Source organism: Nesoenas mayeri (assembly GCF_963082525.1).
Source record: "Nesoenas mayeri genome assembly, chromosome: Z".
Taxonomy (NCBI): domain Eukaryota; kingdom Metazoa; phylum Chordata; class Aves; order Columbiformes; family Columbidae; genus Nesoenas; species Nesoenas mayeri.
The window spans coordinates 27722598-27739756 of NC_137542.1; the positions used below are offsets into that span (position 1 = coordinate 27722598).

General features: G+C 36.5%; 1 protein-coding gene across 1 annotated transcript in view; it reads left to right on the forward strand.

Annotated features, from left to right (window-relative positions):
• LRRC2 (leucine rich repeat containing 2) overlaps positions 1-17159 on the forward strand; it is a gene marked incomplete at its 3' end in the record, with an annotated part of 59771 nt that overhangs the window by 16575 nt on the left and 26037 nt on the right. Inside the window, exons 3-4 of the mRNA XM_080362409.1 lie at positions 686-842; positions 12509-12645. Of these exons, the coding sequence (XP_080218535.1) occupies positions 686-842; positions 12509-12645 (294 nt within the window). The remainder of the gene's footprint in view (positions 1-685; positions 843-12508; positions 12646-17159) is intronic.

The following is a 17159-nucleotide window of genomic DNA, read 5'->3' on the forward strand; positions in this document are numbered from 1 at the left end:
GAATTAATTGCAACTGTGGAATGATTTAAAAATTGAGTATCTTTATTCTTCCTAATGAAATTTAGCAATTATTTTTTCAAACGTAGCTGAAATAACTTAGGAAGTTAAGTCACTTATTTGAAAAAAAAAATTCAAATGGTGATGTGTGTGTATCCTATCTGAAATGTTTCTGTTCTTTGGACTGTGTTCCATCTTAGCAAACATATTTTGAAACACTGGCAGGGATTAAGAATGTAGTCACTTTTTTTTTATTTTTTTTTTTTTTCAAACCCTGTTTAGATATTCTCCATACTCACTCTTCTGTTCTGTGTTGCATTTTACATCTTGATGTGTGAATTAAAGCACTGAAACGTGTTTTTTTTTAAAAAAATCCTCCAGCTGGAAAAAGGAGATAATATGGGAGACACCAAACAGGTTGAGTGCTTCAGATAGGTTTCAGTTTTAGAGCAAAAAGATTGCATTAGCAGTTAAAAAATAAATATGTGGTGACAGACAGCTGCAGTGCTCTTCAAAAGCAAACAGCTCCTATGAGAGTTTGCCAAACTGCTCCTGTACATCAAGATAATTAAGCCAAAGTGTTGAAGTCTGGCTATTGAATTCCAACCCCACCCCTGTTTTTAGAAACACGTTAGAACAAAATTCTAACTTGATGCTTTCTACTTACCTGTTCTTATCTCATTTACAGGAATTCCCAGATTCTCTGAAAGAACAGACCTATCTGAAAGAATGGCAAGTGTCCAATACATTGATACAAACCATTCCAGCTTACATTGCATTATTTCAAGATCTGAGAGTACTGGAGCTGTCAAAAAATCAAATCAGCCATCTCCCAGTGGAAATTGGTAAGCTGGTTCAAGATACTCAGCTATTTATACACCATTTAACTAAATCGCAGGAAAGTGAGCATCCATGGATATTGTTATTCATTTACTGATAATTGTCCTCTCACTTGTTTGCAGTGAACAGCCCCTTCTAAATTTTTACAGCTCTCTGGCTGTAACTATACTTGTAAAATTTTATGCAATACCACCTGTGTAGTATGGCTCCAACATGGGAAAAAGATGACCCATTTTGTTATCTGACTGTAAGATAGATATTGCTTGTATTCAAGTAGATGAAGAGTTCTTCTGCAGAGCAAGTGGTGTTTTATGTTTCTTACCGGTCAAGAAAAACAGAAGTATTACAGAATTGTAAACCTCAAACAAGATGAATTTAAACGCAATATTGTGGTAAAAAGAAATCAAAAATATAATGTTGCATAAAATCCATCTTTTGAATTTTACAATGAGTACACTAATGATCCCCATTTAATAAAGTGGGGATTTAATAATCCAACATGAAATCAGGCTTTTTAGAGAAACAAATCCTTAATGCGTGCATACTTTGGTGTTTGGTATTTTAAGCTACATGACAACAAGAATTTCAGTGTTTGGCTCCTTATAGTTTTTGATCTTACAATATAAAAAGCCTGTTTGAAAGATTGTAATGATTTGAACAGGGTTTACTGCCCTTACAAGGAAGAGAGTTGCTGTAACGGGTGGTATCTTTCAGAACTGAAAAAACTGGGTCCACTATGAGGCCTCTGTATTTGAGTCCATGCACACAGGCATGCTAACATTTCAGTCTTTGTTTTTAAATGCAGTAGTCCTAAGCTTTCCCGATGATTGGTACTCCTAATGTACACTAAGAGCCAAGAATCTTCAAAAAAAGAGAAAGACTAAAACCTCCACCTCTGTAGTTATCATAACTTTAACTAAGAGAAAGAGGGAGAGACCACCAAAACACAGAAATCAGTGCTAGACTTTTCTACTATTTTCTACTCTTTTTCTACTCTATTAGTAGAGTAACACCAATGCTTTTGATTTACTTACATTCTGTTTTACACAGAAAATTTCCCACTGATAGAGATATATTCTATAGCTTCAAATTGTCAGCTAAATACACTAACAATTTATAAACAGGATGCAAGCAGAAGATAATGGACATAAAGAGTGCTATTTTGTCAGCACTTTGTGGAATTCAGATGGGTCAGTGAGTTCAGTGGATGAACATCTTATATCAGGTGGTGTGGACAAAAAGAGAAAGGACATAATTCCCATCCAGAGGCTACCCTAAACTATTAAACATAAGGTTATAAGGTGTGGCTGCTTAACAACTGAGGCAGCTAAAGGCTAATAAATTTTTTTTTGCATTCTTCTTGTAAGATTATGGATCGTTAATGAAAATGATCCCAAATAAAAAATGATTATGAACGCTAATAAATTCTGTTTTCAGAATAAAGGTATAAAATTAGATTATTCAAGCATAACAAATTCTCTTTAGAGGGTAATACAGAGGCCATATCAGAGCTTTCTTGGGGAACAAGGAAGAAAATTTCAAATGCTTCTAGTAGCAATCACTGTTCTTTCAATTATGTTTAAATTATATGATTTCTGCTCATCAGTATTTTTCACGTTATTCCCATTTATTCACTTTCCTTCCAATATGCTCATCCCTCTGTCTTATATCCAAGATGCTGTTTTCTTTCTTTCAGTGTTTTTGTTGCTGCTTTTCTATGTAAATGTTTGACTGGAAAGCCCAGTGAATATTAGAAAACTGTGCTGTAGGTCCTGACTCAGACACCGTGTTAACAGCACTCAACACCCTCCTCTTAACAAGGACCTCTTGTTCAGAATTCTTTTTTTTCAAGATTCATTAAATGAGAGTGGGCATGACTGTACTAATCACTCATCTGGAGAAACCTGGATTTCATTCTTCCCTGCTGAGACACTGCATAACCAAATTAACAAATTTGGTTAGGCATAGATGCTGTTTATACAACAATTCTACACCACAGAAGTGATTCTAGCCTATCTAGACAAAGACACAGATTCACTGATGGAATTTAAAAAGAAATGGTATAAAGAAGCCACTCCAGGATGTGCAACTGAACTGTTCAGCCCTTTTTTTGGTCAAAACTGCTTAATGATTTTCAGTCTTACTGAATGTCCTGTGTTGATAGTCTACCTGCTAGTAATGCAGTGTGGAGCTGCACTTGTTGTTATGGCATAAATTACAGAGAAGTTTTTAGCTCAATTTGTATGTGCTCTCTTTGTTGACATGCAAGGTGGTATGCTTGCAAATGGCTAGGCTCTTATTTAATGTACTACATATGCATAAACACTAATATGTGTTGGAAATGTTCATTATTTTAATAAGACATTACTATGAAAGGTCTTGGATATTTTGAAGTATTTGAGTGCTGCTTCAAAACAAAACCTTCCATGCTTTAGTCATCTAGCTACTAGATAATCACAGGGCAAATAATCCATGTGGATTTGGTTTGGGAGCTCTATCTAAGGAAGGAGTGATCAGAAGATAAGGTCTCTGGAAAGGTTAAGTGCTGAGGTATTCATCATTTTGTGTTCTGTTTACAAAACAGCAGCAAGTAGGTAAATATCACAGCTAAAACATACTTCAGGGTAATGACAGATGGTTGAAGTTGGCAGTGACATGCGTGCAGTTGAGTCTTTAATCTTCAGATGGAATTGAAGCCAAGTTTAGACCAACAAATCATCCAGCAGAAGATAAACTGCTTAGCCATGTTTGGACTGCTTTTGGTTCTCAGAAGAGGGCATTAAAGGTGTGAGAACAGGAGAGAATATTTTCAGTGAAAAAAAGTATTGCTACAGTAGCCACCTCTGGACTAAAATACTTGCAGAAACTGAAGTTCATGTTCCTGTTTTGCCTGATTTAGAAGGGAATGCTCTACTCTGAATCAGAGAGAAGACAGACATGAATCCACTGTCAGATATTTCAAATCACACTCTTTGCTATAATCACGTATGCACTTGAACAGATCAAATTTATTTCAGAAGACAAATGAGAACACTTTCGATTTTATTATTTTTGTGGAGTATCCAATAATTTTATGGGAAACAACTAAACAAAAATGGAGAAAACTGAAAAATGGAGTTGCTATCTGTCTCAAAGTTGTCAGATTTGGTTTTCCTGGGAATTACAGAAAAAATCATGATCAGGGCTGTAGATAAAGGATTTTCTTTGACAATGAAACTATCAATTGCCTCTGGGTGAATTTGCAGCCCTGGCTCTGACTGCATGTCTGCAGTGCAGCTGCTGTGTATCAGTTAGTGCTAGGACACTAGTAATTGGTATAATTGAAAATATCCACTAGAACAGATCCCTGTATTCACCTAGGAAGTAGTGAAATGTATATTTGTGTGATCCCAAAGCTTTTGTGCTTGGATGGGATCGTAAGGCTACATCAGGATTTTCTGTTGTACAATTTATTCATGAAACACATCAAAGACCTGTTAATAAAGTTTTTGTACCTCTTTATGTTCTCTCACATTTTTGTTATGCCAAATGTTTAAGAGGAAAAATAGCAGTGTTTTTGAGACATAGTTTAATAAGAAATCACAAGGAATTTTTGTCTTCTAACCTCACAGTATAAAATTTCATTTGTGCATACCATTAATCTAATTTCCTAGAACTCAGAGGGGAAAACTATAAGTAATGCAGTTTTAAATGACTTCTTGATACATAAAATAGCTTTTTCTATTAATGAGATTCCCAGTGTGCTGATGTGTGAGTTTCCAAGAAGAAAATACATATTCTCAGTTTAAATGCGGTCTAGTTCTGAGGAGTTGCAGACTCATCTCTTACTCTTGCCTTTTATTAAGTATATTCTCCATTTGAAGGGGAAGTGTTAAATACCTCTGTTGCAAGTTGACTGTTTTTAGGAAGATGCCAGTTTCTTTAAGGCTAGCTACCCAAATTATGGCTTGCTTGTACAGGAACAGCTGGTAGGCTTCTCAAAATTTAACCCTTCGTTAGTGCATCACAAAAGTACAAACCTGTTATTATTACTGGACCAACTAGAGAGAAAATAATATTTTTTATGCTTTTGCTTAAGCTATCAAAATAGGAATATTGTACTAAAATGTAATACAAACATACTGCTTTAACAAATTTCAATATTATTGGATCTTGCAAAGGTCTGTACTTTATTAAGCTGAATTTCTTAAAGGATTTTAAACAGTGCCACTGGGTACTGAGCTCAGACTGTAAACACTGTTATGGAAATTACTCATTACATAAATTATTTTTGACTAAAGATTCATATCTATTGACTTTGTCATATTGCTTTATGTAACTACCCTGTTTCCCCCCAAATAAGACAGGGTCTTACACTAATTTTTGCTTCAAAACTTATTACTTTTTTACATGTATAGCTGCCTGGACACTACTTAAATTGACTTTTAAAATGAACTGTAACTAGGGCTTATTTTTGGGGTAGGGGTTATATTTTGAGCGTCCTCAAAAATCCTGAAAAAAGATGCTAGGGCTTATTTTCTGGGTAGGTCTTATTTTTGAGGAAACAGGGTACATTATATATAACAATGCTAGAACATGCTCCTACACAGAGCACACTGGTATTAGCAAACTGTTTTATTTCTCAGTCTTAAGTTGGGTCATGGTGGGAACGTTGAAGGCTATGCACACCATTCTGGTTATCATGGACAACTTTTATACAAGAAGAAGCTTTTTCCATTTCCAAGGTGATAAAAATGTATCATTCTACCGTTCTCAAACAGTTTACTCCATGTTTATTTCCGATGCTTAGAAAATGTTTTCCAGGCTGGAGACTGAGCTTATACTCTACATTGCCCTTGGGAGATACACCCTTTTTCGGGGATCCTCAGGGAGATTAGAGTTCATGTTTCAGTTTATCCACCCACATGAAAAAAGGAAGTAAGATACTTTTCTATAGAATTTCTGATCTACCAAAATATCATCAGCTCATTGCATTTTTCTTTTCATCCTCAGTCCTTTCAGTAGACTCTTACCTTACTTTTTTTTTTCCTCTTAGGCATCTCTCTACCATTCTAGCTCTGTTTTGCTACACAAATACATTCTTTGTGTGTTTTTTTTTTTTTTAATTTTTTTTTATTTTTTAATTGCATCTGTGGAGGTTGGCTAAAGAATGAAATTATACTAGCTCAGGGTCAATCTGTTACTATCCTACAGCTTCTACAGGCCCTGTGTGCAAAAAGGTTTTGCAACTCTATTATGCAAAAGAAGTACAGTAAGTCTTCATCTTTGTTTTGCTTGGATACTTTGACAGAAAAAAAAAAAAAAAAAAGTGCTCACTCTTACCTGTAAGCTTGAAATTAATTATCTCCTTTCAGATAAATCAAAGTCAATGTCAATCAATCAGTAGAGATGATTGGAAAAAAGAGATTATTTGTCATGGCCCATATGAAGTTGCTATCAGATCACTGTAGATTAATGCAAAAATTTGCTTTGCGTTTAACTCCAGTTTATACAAGTGGATCTGCATTTGCATTGAATGGGATCCTTAGACAATAAAGGCTCTCTGTAACATTATCTGTATTTCATCTTTGACACCTTGTTAGAAGCAGTAATGTAGTTTTGTCTAAATAGTGAAGTTGCATTTGGCCTCATAAATTATAGAGTTTAATTACTGGTTTTATTTTTTAAAATAATGAATTAAAATTTTAAACTGGCAATAAATGCTGTCTTAGGCAACAACTATGGCATTGCAGCTCCCACTTAAAAATAAAATATTCTTAGTTGTGAAACTGCCAGGGAAGCCATGGATTTCATTACTGCTTTTACTGCCTCTCTGTGGAAAACACAGATATGTTAGTTGTTTAAGTCCCTAATTTGCATGTTTTATAGAACTGAAAATTCACTACCATTAAACATAGTTAACAACAGTGTTGTAACAGCACCAATTTTACTATTACTGCTTTTAATTGAGAAGCTGTGCTTGAGTATTATTTGAAAGTATAGGTGGCAGGTGTGGTGGTCAAATCCTACTCTACCTTTGTGCAGCTGTGAAGGGGGTATCACCTCCTCCGTCCCCTCTTAAAGCTGCCTCAATGGCTGTATTGCATGCTTATTTAACCTAGTGGTGGCTGGGCACCACAACTAAGAGAGCAGAGAACTTCTGCACTCAGAAGGTATAAATAAGCTCCTAAATACAGATTACAGGGTAGTGAAAGTAGTTCAAACTGTCTCACCACCCTTCTTACACCCCCAGCCTCCAGCTGTTATTGCAATAAAATCCAAATGTAATTTAGAGAGTCATTGCTCCCCAATTTTGCACTCGTGTGAAGATACTTAGATTTGAAAATCTTGAATTGCCATGTATGTTGTCATATTTGCACTCTTTCTCCGACACAAATAGCATAGCGACCTTGTTTAACACGTCTAGTTGAAAAGGAAAGTGACAGTCTTACTCTTTTCATCTGAGAAAGGAAAAGATCTCGGTCTGTAACCTGGATTACCATTCAGGTAACTCATATAACCTAATTCTATCCTTGTATAGATTGTTGCTTGTAAGAACTTTAAACAGTTTTTTAGAAGAAGGAGTAATTAGAAGCATGGAAGTGAATGTGGAAAGTGGTTTGAAATTCAAAATTTATAAAGGAAAAACAAGTTGTGCCCTACTAATTGGGTTTCTGACTTTCTTTTGCAAAGATGACTGAGCTCAAAGTAGTAGATCTTGTCTTTCTGGCATCCCATAAAACATTTGATACACTGAACTATGGAAAATCAATGTTTGAAACTAGGGAAATTGACTTTGATGCAACAACTGTGAAAACGAGCAAAGGACTTGCTAAAGCAGAGGCAACAAGGCACTCATTTGAAAAGAGAAATTATCCATCAGGAGGAAGATCACTTGTGGAGTTTCTCAAGGATCAGTGCTGAGTTTATTTTTCAAGTGTTTTGAGGAACTGGGCTACTGAAATTTTCTACTGACAAAGTCTGGGTGTTCAAGATCATGTATGTAACTTGTGCATCAAGGTATGAGCTCATTAAAGGCAAATAATTGAAGAAAAGAAATTCCTGATCTAAGAGTCATAGAAGAACAATCCAGTACGATGTGTACATAAAGTTGTAGTCACCCAGATTCAAGAAAAATTATTTCAGGTGGGAACAGATGCCAAAGAAGTCTATTAGGACCAATGGAGGAGGGGATTTTTTATTTCTTTAGTGAAGAATAGAAGAATCAGCTTATTCGGGCTAGAAAAATAAATTCTAATATGTCTGCTACCTATGAAAACATCAGAAAAGTAAAAAGCAGGGAAACAGAAGAGCTATTTAAAAATAAAATTGGCAAAATATGAATAAATTCAGATTAGCAGACCAAAGACCATTCAAAATCATGAAAAGGATGAACTCTGTAACTTTGTTTTTCCATAAGAGCAGTGGATGTTAAAAGACAAACTACAGGATGGAATGTGATAAATCAAAAAATGGAATTATGTGAAGTGGTGGTGGAAGGGTTTTATCCAGGAGCTCTTGGTAAGTCCTATGTGTGTCTTGTGGACCTAGAGGGAGGGTTAATGCTTGACTGCTGCTCAGCTGTCAGGTGTCATAAATTAATCCACTGGAGAGCCCAGAGGCAAAAAAGCAGCCATTACAGAGAATTGCAAGAGATTGCTCCCCAAAGGCAGATCTTGGTGAACTGTATCTCACATATCTGTGTTGTCCTGAGTTTGCTACCAGAACTAAATTAATTTATGAGACTAATGGCTTTTTCCAGTAATTTTCATAATCTTAGCCACAGTAACTGCTATCAATTGACTCTAGATACTGTAGTGCACTTCTATCAGATGAGAAATCATGTATTGAAAGAAAAAATGTGATACATCTTCTACTTACTTGCTTTCTCATACCTGCAAGCTGGGACAAACCATATTATAAACATTGACCTACATGTTAGAAACTGTGAGAGGAGAAAAAGCTTGAAAAACCATGGTTTCAGAAGGCAGAAAAGTCAGAAGGGGAAGGTGTACTTGTCTATGCCACTCTGCCCAGAAATCCAGAAAGTCTACTAAAGATTTGTGATTTTTTTTTTTCTTTTGGTAAGCAATTCTGCTCCATGTCTCCCAGTTATGCACTGGAGATGCATCATCTGACCAGAGTTAGACAAGAGCATGACTAGGATGCTGTTGACACTAGATGCCTTGTGTATGTTAGTTCTTCAACTGCTAATGGAACTGAGAGGTAGAAATGCCAGTGGCTGAAGTGTTACCAAATACTTCTGTTGTGGGTTAACACTCATAGGCAGCTAAGCCTCACACAGCTTGCCCAGAACCCCACATCTACTTATTCAATCTCACACAGCAGGATGGGGAGAGAATTGGAAGGGCAGAGAAAACTCGTGCATCAGGATGAAGACAGTTTTATAAGTGAAGAAAAACAAGCAAGCAAGAAAAAAGACAAACAAGTGATGCAAAAGCAATCATGCACCACCAGCTGACCAATGCCCAGCCAGCCCCTGAGCAATACCCACCTTGGAAAACTCCCAACATTTCTCCCCCGCCTCCTTTTAATCCTGAATATGACGTTATATGCTATAGTATATTCCTTTGGTCAATTTGGGGCCAATGTCTTGGCCCTGTCCCCTCCCTGTCTCTTGTCCACCCCTAGCTAACTCATTTGGACAGCAGAGTAAGAGAGAAGACCTTCAAGTTGAACAAATGCTGCTCAGCAACGGTGAAAATACTGGTGTGCTATCACCCCTGTTTGGTCACAAATCCAAAACGTAGCACCATACAGACTGTTACGAAGAAAATTAACTCCATTCCAGACAGACTCAGTACAGTAACCCAATGTTAAAAGAAAAGACAAAATATTCCAGTGCTAACGAGTAAGTAGTTCGTTTTTCATTCCAATAGGATTTGCTCTCCTTCACTGAGAGATTAATTGGATGAAGAATTAATTTGTCCTTCTCTAATTCTCTATTTCATTTTAAGGCATTTCCATTTCAGTTATTATTTTGTTGCAATGAAGTGTTAAGTTGATGTTTGTGCTACTTAGCATGTGATGTAATACCTTCTGTTGTCTATATCATGATATTAAACCTGGTGAGGCTTCATCATAGGTAGGCTAAGCTCTGATTACTTTTATGGGCTTAAAGGTCTGGAAGCAAGTATTTCACACATTAACACCATCAAGTTGCTTCCATTACTCTCTTTCACCAGCCCCAAAGACCCTTGTGGGATAGTAGTGTACTACCAAAACATTGCCTGTTTTAGTCTTACAGAAAATTTTGCTTCTGATATTTTAACTAAAACATCACTTCACAGTGACTAAGAAAGACAAGGTTACTATCCTTAAAGGATACCTTCTCAATTTCTGTTAGAGCTAAAACTGTGAGGAAGCCGACAGGAAGTTTCTATATTTTTCTCTGTTGCAACCTGCAGAGATTAATATAAGGGAGCTTTTAGCATATACAGCTTGTCTGCCACCTGTGAGAAAGATTTGGGTGGTCCAGCCACTATTTGAAGACAATATTGTGTCCAAGGGAGACTCTGCGGAGGAGAGGAGGGGAGAGGAGAGGAGAGGAGAGGGAAGAGAAGAGAGAAGAAGAAAAAAAAAGAGAAGAGAAAAGAAAAGAAGAGAAGAGAAGAAGAGAAGAGAAGAGAAGAGAAGAGAAGAAGAGAGAGAAGAGAAGAGAAGAGAAGAGAAGAGAAGAGAAGAGAAGAGAAGAGAAGAGAAAGAAGAGAAGAGGAGAGAAGAGAAGAGGAGAAGAGAATGAATCTCTCGTATGTCTTGTCTTGGTTTGCCAAGATATAGTCTCCTTTGAGAACCTATTGACACAAGATGCTATTCTCTCTCAATTTCCAACTGCTATATTGCATTTAATTTTCTTGCTGCTGCTTTTCCTTGTGAATGCTGTACTCCGCCACTGGCTAGAGGGGAATATTGCAGGAATATCACTGATTAGAGGGAAATGTTGCAAATTATGGCAAGGTGAGTGGTACAGCTGATACACTTGAGAGGAGGGATGCCACCCATGAGGACCTTTACAGAATTGAGGAGTGGGCCCATGTGAACCTTGGGAAAGTCAACAAGGCCAAATGCAAGGTCCTGCACCTGGGCTGGGGCAATCCCCAGTATCAACACAAACTGGACGATGAACAAGTTGAGAGTAGCCTCACAGGGAAGGACTTGGGGATACCGGTGAATGACAAATTGGATATGAGTTAGCAACATGCACTTGCATCCCAGAAAGCCAACCATATTCTTGGTTGTATCAAAAGGAAGGTGGGTAGTGGGTCAAGGAAGTAGTTCTCCCCTTACACTCCATGTTTGTGAGACTCCACCTAGAGTACTGCGTCCACTTCTGGCGTCTCCAGTACAAGAAAGACATGGACATATTGTAACAGGTCATGAGAAGGGCCATGTAAATGGTCAGAGGGATGGAAAACTTTCCTTTGAAGAAAGGCTGAGAGGGTTGGGTTGTTCATCCTGGAGAAGAGAATGCTCCAGGGAGACCTTATTGCAGCCTTTCAATATATAAAGCAGACTTAAGAGAAAGATGGGGGAAGACATTTTACCAGGGCCTATAGTGACAGGGGACAATGGTTTTAAACTGAAAGAGGGTAGATTTAGATTGGACAGAAGGATCAAATTTTTTATCATGAGGGTGGTGAGACACTGGAACAGGTTTACTAGAGAAGCTGGGGATGTGCTGTCACTGGAAGCATTCCAAGTCAGGTTCGACAGGGCGTTGGACTAGATGATTTTGAAGGTCCTTTCCAACTGAAACCATTTTGTGATTCTGTGATCATTTATGTAATACAACAGCATGGCTGTCCATGGAATATTTTCATTTTGTTATGGGTGTATGTAAAGATCCCTTTGCTATTAATAAAACTATTTGATACCTTCAAATAGTGCTATTTGATACACTCAAATTCCATACTTCCTTCCCCTTGGACTATGTCACAGTATATTTGACCTTTTCAGTATAATATATTTTACATTTTAATGATGTTTCTAAATCTGTTTTTACTGAAGATTACATAATGCTATAAATTGAATAAACAGAAAGTACAATGTGAATAAATGTAGCCTAGAATTTACAAGTGCCTTAAAATAAAGCCAACAGGGATGATAAATTGCAATAAAGAAAACAAATGCATATGTCCATTATCTTTTATAATTAAAGGTACGCAGTGCTGGATACCAATGACAGAATTCTTGATGTAATAAGTTTAGTAGGACCGATTGTTCCTGATGAACAGCTTCTTTAAAAAATACTAAGATGTTTTTCAGTTAGCAGCCAAATTTTCTGAAGTGGCCAAACCAAAAGCCAAGTTCTGTAGTTTCAACTGAGGTCAATAGGTATCTCATCCCTGGGAGAATCAAGATCATTGCAAATCTTTCCTGCCCCCTTTCAAACTCTTGCCAAAACCATTGCTGATGAAGGGAAGTCCATATGAGTGCAGCACAGCACTATTGACCCCTCAATGATAGTGACAAATTCAGAAAATATTTTTCATCTCTTATTCATCATCACATTAAGGAGTTTTTTCTTGCCAAACTGAGTATGCCTTTTATTTTTACTTTCTCCTTTTTTTTTTTCCTCTTTTCCCCCCTTTTTTCCCCTCTCTCTCTCATTTTATTTTTTTTATTTTTTTTTTTTTTTAATGTGCTGATTTTAATTATCTTTCCCTCACAGGCTGCTTAAAAAACCTCAAAGTGCTCAATGTGAGTTTCAATAATTTGAAGTCAGTCCCTCCAGAATTGGGTGATTGTGAGAATCTGGAAAAGCTGGATTTGTCTGGAAATATGGAAATAACAGAGCTCCCATTTGAAGTAAGATAACAAACTATGTTTCTTCCACCTATTTTATTTAGCTTACAAGGTATTTCATCACAATCTTAAAATCTTTTTTTTTGACAAATTAAATCACAGTTTTTAGCAATAATACAGTAATATCATTAAAAATGCCTTAGTGGAAGGTAAATGGGACCAAGCTGCTTTGTTTTGGTTTTCAAATAACTAAATTTTTCTTGTATTTATTCTGATACATGAACGAGGACATCATCTCAAAGAGGATTTGGCCAGTGGTGATAAGGAGAAGGCGGCAAATAACTATTTTCTGTAAAAGTGAAGTGCATCTTGACAGTCAAATTCAAATACTAACCCTCACTTGTTCTGAGTGTCTGTTTTCCTTTAAAAAAAAGTATGGAGAGTTCTATAAACAACATTGCATGTTGCTATGAGCACAAATATCTGTCTGAAAGGGATATTATATGTGAGGCACGGTATGAATATATAATAAAGACTGAAAAAAGGACTCCCAGGCATGTACCAACACTGTTTCTTTTGTTGAATGCATAACTGCTTTCTGCCACAGCTGCTCTGAGAGATGTTCATGAAGAAATGAAACTGTTGGCTGGTCCCTGGCCACAGTTTCAGATGTCATCTGTATTTCTCAGGTTCTTAATATCCTGTCTCCTGGAAGATGAATTGGGGGCAGCTTCAGGGAGAAGTGTCAGGATCTTCTTTACAGATTCCTACTTTTTCTCTAAACATCTCTTACTGGTTATTTACAAACAATGTTGGAGTGGATTAAACTTATTTGAGGTCTGGTTTGGCCATGCTTATATTCTGTTCTGAGGAAATACAAACTGTAATTAAGTTTCACTTCTGAATTTACACTATAAGGTAGTCTACCTGAAAAGAGTTGTTAAACAATGATATGAAGAAAACAGAAACAAAGGTGAATATTAGCTTCACATCATAAGTGGACATTGAATAGAAATGCTAACAAGAGCAGGAACAGTGCAGTTCTCCTTTGTCCTTTCTCTCCTCCTCCTTCAGGTAACAGGGGACAAACCAGAAAAAATTCAGCTGGTAAAAAGGAACTGTAATGGAATCAGAAAAGCATATATTGCTTTTAACAGGCAAAGGAATTAAATATAAGCATCTAGGAAAAGTGAGACTATCCAAATCAGTGAACTAGAAGAATGAACTTAGCCCATTGGTGTGCTAAAATCAATGAGTATTTTCCCAGAGAGTAGGCCACTGGGTTCCCTCAAAACCCACGGAAGAAATTTGGAGCTGTGCAAATGACTTTATATAATACCAAAAACTGGAAGAAACATCATGTGAGCATGGTCTAAAAGGTCAAGAAGAAAAATATTGGCAGTGTCTATTGTGTTTCCTTGTTTGTTTGGAGGCCTGTATTTTAAGTTACACTTGCAGTGACCTGAGAGGTAGGCTACACAATTTCTTCTGATTTAGTTTATAAAATTAGTTTCCCAGAATCAACATTTCAAGGGCAGCTTTGGAAGTTGAACATACAATTCATATAGGAACACACAATTAAAGGAACACTGGTAAAATGATTAAAAATGCTGCAAAAATGAGCAAGTACATGCCAGCTCTGTTTTGGTAGGTGAATTGGTTCCTTATACAACATTAGGAAAAAAGGAGAAAACTAGGCAACTGATACACAAAATAAGGTAGAGAGTTGCTAAAAATTTTTCCTGTTTATCATCTTTTAGGAAGTTCAAGTTTTGATTTTAAAATCCTTAAAAGTTTTTTTTCTGGGAAGGTTAAAGAAATGTATGAGAGCAGCATCAGTACTCTCCAGTGTTAAACTTACTCAAAAGAAATAAAGGCAAACTTCAGCCCAGCAGAAATTATCAAAGTCTAATTTTACCTGATTTTCTACATAGAATAATGGCCGGAGAGACACTGATAACATATATGAAAATGGATTCAAAGAGATTGATAACATGTCTGTAGTTCAGTCAAGAATTTTTTGACAGGCCCATAAAGTTTTATGAGATCATCAGAACTCTGAGACTGAATTACATTTTCAGTAATCAGTCTCCCTGTTCCCTTTCTATCCATTTTCTTTATGACAAGTGCAAAAAGTAGTAAAGTCTTGAAGCTTTAGTTTATTTGGTTATTTAGTTATTCACTTTCTTAGGAAAAGAGTTCAGGTTTTTGTTTGTTTGTTTGTTGTGTTGTTTTTGTTTGTTTGTTTGTTTTTAATAGACACAAAATGTTACATGATGAGCTAATTTAAGGGGAGAAATCTCAATGAGATAGGTCATATAATGCATGACTGTAGTTGCTACCCAGAAGTGGTAGAGAGTGGCGGTAGATTATTACACAAAACCCTACAGCGTCACCAAATACCTATTTCGAATTGAAGTTCCTTATTTGTGAAGAGACCTACCACATGAGTGTACAAATTTTTTGCTGACATATCAGTTGTTTCTGCGCCTGAATTTGTCAGTCAGACACATAAGAAATTCACAGACTGTTGTGATGTCTGTTAAGTCTGTTAACTTGTTTTATAAACAGGGAAACTTCAAGAAAGACAAGATGCAAAGCATCTTCATCTTGTACTACTTTTCAGGTAAACTGCAGTTGTTAAGGAGGTTTCTAGCATGTATGCTGACTATACTTCTTGCCTTTTTAATCTGCCAATTTCATTTTTCAATGCAGCTATTTTAAAATGAGGTATACTATGACTGAGATGATCTAGCACAACTGAAATCTTGTGAACCTTAATTCTCTGCTAGTAGATTCAATGTCTGTTAGTGACACATCCATCTTTTCTCATTGTGTGGAGAAAAAAAAACACACCCTAAACCAGTGCATTCTGCGTGACTTAATGCAACTTGTTTTATGGAGTGGCTATATCAGCCTACGAGGTACATGTATGTCCAGTACCTGGAATTTTATCAGTATTTCTATTTGGGTGTTCTTTGGAGCCATGTCTTGAATGACATGCCTCATACCATAGCATCAGGAGGCAAGAACATGGCTCACTTGTCAGTTCATTTCTTGTAGAAAGCTCTTTCCATGTTTTCAAGGGCCACCTCCGGCACTCTGCAAGTTGTCTCACTGAATCTTAAAATTAGGTAATCTGAGGCTTCATTAAAAAAACTGAAGGTGTATGCTTTCATCTTTTGCTTTCTGAAGGCTTAGGATTTCATACCATTCTGCACGATGCATAAAGAGGAGCAGGCTGGTTCAATGTCTACATTTCAGGTACTTTTGGATCTTGAACATTTTTAGATTTTAAAAAGTTCCATTTAATTTCAATATTAGATTAGCATTAATTGCAAAGTAGTTCTTTGGCAGAAAATGCTTATGGATCTGCAGTTGAATTAAAATCTGTTACTTTTGTAAGATAAGGATACACTTCTCTGGACAAGAGTGAAAGTATAAATTGAAATAAAATGGTATTGTTAGAAAAGGCAACCTACATGGCATTACATTTATGCAGCCAGTTTGTAACAGATAACTTCTGGACCTCAGTGACCAGGTGCAACAGGGGAAGGTGCACTATGAAGTTTAGGGCACAATCTTCCCTGAGATGGCTCATAACTGATAAGACTCCTCTGTGAAGGTCAATTTTTTCATCTAGCTAAGATGCTCAGGAGAGGCATGCCCTGTATGTTACTGAGTCTCTCTGCTAGCACAGTGGGATTATACTGGGTATCATATTCTGTAGCTGCAGAGAGAAGTGGATCGATGGATGGACTTGTTTTTAAATTTCTTATAACTTCTATGGGTGAATTAAAGAATTACTATGATACTAGTATTTTAACTGTTTGATGGAGTTCCTATTTCTATTTTCATACATGTTATGTAACTAATGTGTTTTTTTTAGGAATAAAAATCTTATAATATGTAACATGTTTTCTGATATAGGTTTGCAGAAAAACTGACCTCATTTTGAAGGGTGCTTCATTCAGTTATTTACTGAATCCCCAATTAAAGTTTCCTATGTATGGCAGAATATCAGTTTTGTGCTGATATTTCAAAGAGACAGCTTTGTTGTGTTGAAGGCCCAATTCTTCTTCCATACTATAACATTCTGCTAATAATGCTACATCAGCCAAGAGTATCCATAGATCTGACCTGAAGGAACTTTAATGAGAAAAGAGGGAAGACGAAGATCATTTTCTTCATCTGTACCATCTGGTGTGGCGTATACTGTCAGTCACAGGAAAGGCAAGTCACTCCACACTACCAGCAGCAAGACACAAATGCTTACAGATAGATGTCCTGACATGGAAAATAAATTTAAAATTTATTCTGCTTTCTATAGTGTTCAACACCACATCTGAGCAGTTTCAGCAAGTGATATTAAATGTTTTCTGTATCATTTGTGAGGTCTGAGTAGTGCAAAGTGAAGGAATGGAACAGAGATTTTTATAGCATATGAATACTTTGTCAAAGAAAGAACATATATATGTATACACGCATTTCCATGTCAATCATGTTTAAACTGATCTTTGAAGTTCAGAGGAATGGCAAGGTTATGCTTTCTGGCTGTTTTAGCACACTGTGTTTTC